The 7,540-nt window shown below is 37.5% G+C and overlaps 1 protein-coding gene across 1 annotated transcript; it reads right to left on the reverse strand.

Moving 5' to 3' along the window:
* Nucleotides 1–610: 610 nt before the first annotated feature.
* LOC125020147 (sperm acrosome membrane-associated protein 4-like) lies at nt 611–2,590 on the reverse strand. The gene is made up of 3 exons (XM_047605435.1): nt 2,450–2,590; nt 1,821–1,931; nt 611–1,088 (listed from the first exon to the last, which is right to left on the reverse strand). The coding sequence occupies exons 1-3, from the start codon at nt 2,499–2,501 to the stop codon at nt 874–876; spliced, it is 378 nt and encodes a 125-aa protein (XP_047461391.1). The 5' UTR covers nt 2,502–2,590; the 3' UTR covers nt 611–873.
* Between the last annotated feature and the right edge of the window lie 4,950 nt (nt 2,591–7,540).

Consider the following 7,540-nt stretch of genomic DNA (forward strand, 5'->3'; position numbering starts at 1 on the left):
TTAGGCTGACTTCTGCCTACATATTTGTATCTACACGTGTGTAGAAATCTCAGCCAGTATGCCATGTGCTCTCAGGACATTATACAGATGCAGGTCCCGAGAGTCAAAACCGATCTGGGCAAAAAGGCTTTTAAATGTTCTGCCCCGTCCACCTGGAATGATGTGAAGAAAGACTTGAAATAGACACATCTTGTATCTCTGGGGGAATTTAAGACGATTATATTATGTTAATATCACAGGGAGCCTGACTGCATATGATACTTACAATACAAAATATTTAAGAAACTAAATGATTCACATTCATTTTAGAGGTGTTACAGGTCAAAGACTCACCTGTGAACCACATTTAGAGACAACAAGAGAATTAAGTTACAAAATGGCAATTTTTCTCCTCGTCACAATCGATTTTGGATATTAGTTAAGTAAAAATAGCATCTGTCGTATAGATTTCCTGGAACAATACCAGTGAGGAGGAAGTGGTTTGGTACTCCAAGAACAACACTACAACAGTCTCTTTATTATATGAGATGTGAAAGCTATTATACTAATGTTGTTGCTTGAAGAATCTTTGCTACTGGTAAAGAACTGACAAATAAACACACAAAGACAATTTACGGTCGTAATAATTAATAGTTGTTTTAGTTTAATTTAAATCAGTGTTAAAAATTAAGCCGGGGAAAAACAAATTAATATTAAATTACAGTTTGTGAAAGAGTGTTGACATCATAAAAAAGTAATTTACTCACATGATCTTACATAGTCTTTACTACAGTGTATACAGCTACAAATCTCATGTTTCATGCTGAGTCATATCTGCCACTGTCCCTCCATTATATTAATATCACAGGGAACCTGACTGCAAATGGATCATTTTTAAAGGCTCCACTGGCTCCAGACTGCCACCAGCGCGGCACACAGAGCTGCAGTCAGGGGCATCTGGACGGGGGCCGCCCCGTTGCACAGGTCGCCGCTGCAGCAGGTCCTGGTGATGGTGTAGTTAACGGTCAGGATTTGCCCTGTCTGGTTAGTACAGTTAAATGCTTCAATGCAACCTCGAGCGTGGATATCCATCAGTGCGCCGGTGAACTCTGCAGGAAAGGAGGAAATGATCTTGATGTGACTTGTTTTTCTTATCACTACAGTCATGAGTCATGAGTCACATTTTAATATAACCCTCTTTTGTTCAGCTTTGTGGAATACAATTTACCACATTTAAAAAAAAATGTTGTTGTTTGTTTTTAAGGGAACCCGTGACCATATTTCTTTATCAGAATCAGCTGAAATGTCCAAGTATGTGTGAACAGACGAGGAATTTGACTCCGGCCTCTTTCCTCATTGGTACAAAACAAAGCACAATGTTCTTGAACAGGAGTATATGCAATTAATGAAGAGTTATTGGTCAGGAGAATGGTCACATTTGTTATTTGTGGGGCGTAAGTATGTTTACCATACTTACCTAATATACAATTTCTATGTGTGTATGTGCAATGTTTTGGACTTGATGAAGGCTATGTGCCGCAACGTGTAGGCGCATTTTAATTTTTTCAATGTATTAGCCACTTTAAATAAAGGCTTTTTAAACTTTGGACCTCAAGAGTTTTTTTTACTTATCCAAAAGAATAAGCACTTCTTTTTTCTATTTTTTAAGACAATAAAAGTATTTAGAATTTAGATTTGCGACTCCATCATTTCTAAAATCAACAAATTAAACATATATATAAATATAATTTGAATAAATGTACTAAATATTCACAAGTATCTCTATAACAGAGTAATAGTTTTTTTTGTGTGTGCAAATATTATTACTGTGTTCATCTTACTGGCAACCCCGGTGTAGCATCTGTTCTCATCTCCCGTGCAATTTACTGGAGACCTGCCCACACATTGGCCAAAGATCTTAAAATCACAAGTGTTGCATTGGAGACATTGAACTGCAGGAGGAAGCAAAAAGAAAAAAGGATATTGTAAGGAAAAATTAGTTCACGACAGATAATAATCAAATTAAGCAAACAGAATCTAGTTATCATGTGGTTCCACCTTTATTAAACATGACCTCACAAAGTACACAGATAGAGCTTGTTTGGTAACCTCTCAAGGTGAACAGGCTGCTGATGTATGACTTTGAGGCAACCTATACAAAATGACACACCTACATTTTTTTTTTTTACATATAGGAAGTTAACCATTTATTTGCTCAGTTTTGAGATATTTCTGTGTCCTGTAATTTTGGGAGTACAAACAAACTTATATAAGAAATAAAACAAACCAATAACCTATAGATACAGTGTATGGGTTTTAGAAAAAAGCTTTGATTTCGTATTCTGCGTTGAATTACCAACTTACATTGTACATTTTAAAGTAAACTGGTTTACGAAATTAGCCTAAAACAAGCTCTTGATTGCTTTCCACCAAATATGGCAAAAAAATTAAAAATAAAAAGTTCTCCTACCTGCAATGAACAGAGTCAGCAGTGCTGCACACCTCCACAGTAATTTGCTCATCGTGCTGGTCTTAAATATACCTACAAATGAAAACTCCACCAAGGTCCCCTAACCCTTCGAGATCCCACTGTCTGAGTGGCTTATTTGAGAATAACCTTTGAAGGGAAGTGACTGCAGTCCGTTTCTTATGAATGTAGGAGTTATCAGTGATACACGTCAACTGCAGTGATAAGAAAGTTTGGTAGGAGTGATGCATTCTCGTAACATGACTTAAACAATTACATACACAAAATACAGAAATTCTGAGAAAAAAGGAACAAAAAAAAAATGGTTTTGTCTGATTTGACACAGTCTCTTTTTCAAACATGTTCATTGATGGACACTTAAATAATACAGACAAGTGAGTATTGCTGCCCTTTTCCTTACACTTACATGTTCAGTGTTTAGTTTACTTGGGATAAGCTTGTATTAAATTTAGGCAGCTATTTCATCTGTGGTTTCAAGTTAAGATAAGATAAGATGTGCCTTTATTCATGACACAATGGGGAAATTCTCATTGTTAACAGGAACCATTCAGCAATTGAGTATAAAAATGGCGTATGGCGTATAAAAAATATGTTAGGAATGACATATTAATATTTGTCCATTACCTTTTGCCGACTTTAGGCAAGCTATTTTCAGTTAGTTCATTGCTTAGGCTAGCTGTTTGTCTACTATTAGCTTGTCATTTCAACTATTCGCCCATTACTTAAAGGTGACCATTTCCAGTACCCTTTGTTTCACATAGTTCAAGACACTGTAAGGATTTAGGCATTTTATGGGTTACGTTTAGCTTAAGAAGTGTTTATCTGTTACTTTATGCTATAGCTATTACAAGTGTTTACTTTTGGATACCATTGTTTAGTTTTAGCTAATATATAGTTACACGTAGTTTTACACTGTTTACCATTCGCTTACTATTTCAAATCTTAGCTTTTATTTCAACTGTGATATTTGAGCTGTTAACTTTAAGCTTACTACTTAAACTGTGGCGAGGGAAAACTTCCTTTTAACAGGAAGAAACCCTGAGCAGCTCACATAGAAGGACTAGGGACGGGCATCGATAAGATTTTATTATCGGAAATGTTGTTATCGATTCCCTTATCAGTTCCTCTTGTGACTTTTTGATCTGGAAAAAGTAGGCGTTCATGATTTTGTTTAAACAACAGCAATTTTACAGATATCTCCTACTGCCAAGGAAAAGAGAAGTAAATGGATGCTGCATTACGAGGAAACAACTGACACCGAAACCTGGTGTCGTGGTTCACAGTTAATATTAACAGGTAATATTAATTTATGCTGTATTTTTTTTTTTTTTTTTTTTTGATGAAGTCAACCCTTAAGTTACGTTCTCGAGGGCAGTTTGAAGTTTGTGTCGGTGTTTTCGCATGTTTATGGTGACAGTAACTATTTCAGTTCTAACAATAAATAATAATAAAATTTGCAATAAGTCGTCACCCTTTTAATGTCACCTCTCACTAAAGCGCTAAGCGTTAGCATCTTTTATTTAGCTACATTTCCAGTCGAAATTACCTAAAATGTACTTAAACTAACTGAAACGGAGGCTAATCCACTTTTCCAAATCCATACTAGTTCGTATGGATCACTGTCGAGTCCAATTGTTCTTAATTTAATAAGATAATCCACATTTTCCCTGGTCTCGCTGTATTTACTGCTACGTTTCACCATGTTTTTGCCACTGAGGGGGCGTGTCCCCGGGTGGCAGTGACGTCAATACATACCCTCTGCTTAATGCCGTCAACTTGTCGGTGGTGTTGCCTCACTTGCGTCAAAATTCAAACGTTGCGATGTTTACAGTAACTTTTGGTGAAGTGCAGCCAAATTTTCGAGCATTTCACTCTCTCTGCCATGGCCTTTTCCTTGTCGTCACGTGATGTGACGCATCTTCTTCTTTAATTTTATGGCGTTTGACAAACAACTTTTAGGTGCATTACCGCCACCTTCTGGACTGGGATGTAAAGATTCGGCACGAAAAATATCGATAAGAGGAATCGATAAGCATGAAGGCTAACGATATCATGAAACAAACATTCACCAACATGGTAAAAGTGTACATATTTAAAACATAATGCAGAAATAAAACATCGTAAAAAAAGAAACGCCGTTTTAAAGGAAATCTTAAAAGAAAAAGCTTTTAAAAGGCATTTCTGAACCGTTTTGGATCGTACTCGCCTCCATCTTTATTTTACGTCACTCTCTGCGTCACCACATTGGTTAGTTGCTTTGAAGAAGAAGAAGAATTGAAGAAGGTGCAGTTTAGAGAGAAAATCTGTCACAGGACGAGGCAGAAAGGGAGATTTTTCTCTCAACCAACCCAGTGGCCTACGCGTTTGAGCCACAGACAATAAAGAGGGTCGAAAGACCCATTTTTGTGGAGGATGAAGGAGACTCAGCGGCTCTGGACGGATACGGCAGCAGGGAGAGCATGGGCAATGCATGATGGTGGCTGGTCAGATGGTCAAAAGTTTAAGACCATAGTTAAAAAAACAAACAAACAAAAAAACAAAACAAATGAAAACCCCCTCAAGTGTTAAAAATGAACTAGTGACCTAGTAGAGACAGACTATAAAGAAAACAGATGAGCAGGAGAAGCAATATAAACAAACACCTGTCATAGATGCCAACCTCTGACTAAAGCAATTATGTGGGATCTGATGATGATACAAGATGTAGCTGATGATGTCACATGACTGAGGATATAAGAGGCAGGCAGGTTGGAAAACAGATGTAGTTTGAAGCTCCACAAGAGTCAGAAAAGGGAACATGCTATACAGCGGTACATGTTTACTTTTGGAGAACTATTTCAACAGTTTACATTTAACTACAAACTTTCGTTGTTTACATATTTCAACTATCAACTTACTGTTAACAATTTCAGTGTTCTCAGTATAATATTTCATATGCTAACTTTTACTTCAACTCTGAACTATTAGCTAGCTTTTTCAGCTGTCAACATGTAGCTTACAACTTCTGTCATTTACTTAACTATTTCAACTATCCCCCTTTAAAAATTTCCGCTGTTACTATTATTATATCAAATGATAGCTTTGATTTTAACCGCGAACCCTTAGCTCACCATTTCACTAGTTTGACTCCAGCTGGTTTTATTTTTGTATTTTCAGTCCTGTTAGATTAGACTGTTAGACTGTTACATTTGGCTAACTATTTAGCCACTATACAGCTATTTTGCGTATATGTTTCTGAATAATGTGATTTTAAACTACACATGCACGAGGAGCTAAGTTTGCATGCAGTGTTGGATATTTTAGATGCACTCACAGGGACAAAATGTGTTTTTCAGAGATTTCTTTATTTTCACATCAATATTTTGTACAGTAAGACATGTAGTAGCTAAAAGGATAAATAATTGCTGATTCAAACAACAATAGTACAAAATTACAACCTGGAAGACTTACGAGCTCAATGTTTCCCTGAAACATCCCATTGATCAACTTCCATAATGTGGACACCTGAGTTTTGAATTTTTATCAAACCAAACCCTGACGCAAAAATATTTGAGTCATGAAAAGTTAAGATTGCCACTGCATGAGCAAATAAATAAGGATACTTATAGGCTCATATGCTCCAAAAGAGTTTATTTCGGATAGTGCTTTTTAAAGGCTTGGTACAATTGATTGTGGAGCAAATGGATTTCATGTGGAGCAAGAAGCAGTGATTATGTCTGAGATTTCATTAGAGCATGCTTCCCCACACGGAGGCCAGGATGGCTGCACCAGCGGCGGCGGTGAAGGTCATCTTGGTGGAGGGGGCGCCGCTGAGTACGAGGGGGTTGCACCTATCTGTTGAGCAACATGAGATTTCGGTCGTGTAGGAGACACCCAGAAGAGTGGCGTTCCCGGATATGTTGCAGAGGGTGTCGTTAGCCCTGCAGCCCTGTGTGTTGAATCCGCTGAAGGATGAAACTGAAGGGAAGGCTGAGGAGAGATGGTTGTGTTAGACTGGTAACACTCACATTAAATGACATACAGTTATAGGTAGTCATACATGAGCATGTTGGCTCTTTTAAAAATGCACCGGTTTCATGATTCATTCAAAGAAACGTAATTAGCTATTGGTGTTAAAATAAAACATTAACACATGGGACTTGTTTACTAATTTGTTGCGTGACAGGGTGTCACACTGTTGGGAGCGATTCAAATGATTGATTCTTGTGCTGTTGTGCAATTGTCTGAATGGAAAGGGTGTGAGCCTATGGGCCATCACGAGGGGACTTACTTGCTCTCCCAGTAAAGCAGACGCTGCCATTAGCGCACGTCTCTTCTCCAGGACTCAAACAGATGCCAATCAGACCAAAACTGCATTTGTTGCAGGTCAGGGAATCCACTGAAACACATGAATGAAAACAAGAGTTAAAATCCAAAAGCACTTTGTGTTGAATAAGCCTCAGGAGAAACACCATTAGCTTTAGCAGGTTGATTGAGTCATGATATAAGCTCTTGAGAACACTTCAATTCACACTCAATTACTATCGCTATTGGTAATTATGTCGTCTTTAGCCAGATCATTAAAGCTCAGTGGACAGTGTATTGAAACATGTGTTGGTCCACCACGCCCTTCATTCTGGTGCATCCAGAAGTTATTGAACCCTCTGCAGACAATCCAGTTCTAAATAACACAAGGTCTGACAGGATGCTTATGAGTAGAGTGTTTTTACTGAATGGGATCTTGGTTTCTATGGTTTCATTAGAAAAGTCTTCTTGGAAAGTTGTGGTTTCAGATCCAATTCAGCGAAGGTAATGAGAAATCAATTAGTATTACCCACAGCCAGCTGACCAGCTGGCTACAATTTTTACTAACTTCTTCTGAAAATATAGTGCCAATGAAAAAAGTGAAGATTATTATTGATCATCTTGAGTTAGCTTTCAGTAAGACACGCTGAAGAAATGTAGTCCGATTCCCTTCCGTGTCATGTGCTGGCGATAAGACATTTGACTCCTACTCAGAGAACCCCAAATGTATTTATTTAAAATACATTTTAACTAAATGCAGCATCGACATTTGTTTTTAATTTTTTGTAC

The sequence above is a fragment of the Mugil cephalus genome, chromosome 14 (genome assembly GCF_022458985.1).
Source record: "Mugil cephalus isolate CIBA_MC_2020 chromosome 14, CIBA_Mcephalus_1.1, whole genome shotgun sequence".
NCBI classification, from domain to species: Eukaryota; Metazoa; Chordata; class Actinopteri; order Mugiliformes; family Mugilidae; genus Mugil; species Mugil cephalus.

Excerpts from the sequence above, each read along its gene's own strand:
- LOC125020147 (XM_047605435.1), bottom strand. The coding sequence starts at position 2,501 with ATGAGCAAATTACTGTGGAGGTGTGCAGCACTGCTGACTCTGTTCATT. Across the intron at positions 1,932-2,449 it reads GCTGACTCTGTTCATTGCAG|TTCAATGTCTCCAATGCAAC; the intron begins GTAGGAGAACTT and ends TTCCTCCTGCAG. Across the intron at positions 1,089-1,820 it reads ATGCTACACCGGGGTTGCCA|AGTTCACCGGCGCACTGATG; the intron begins GTAAGATGAACA and ends CCTTTCCTGCAG.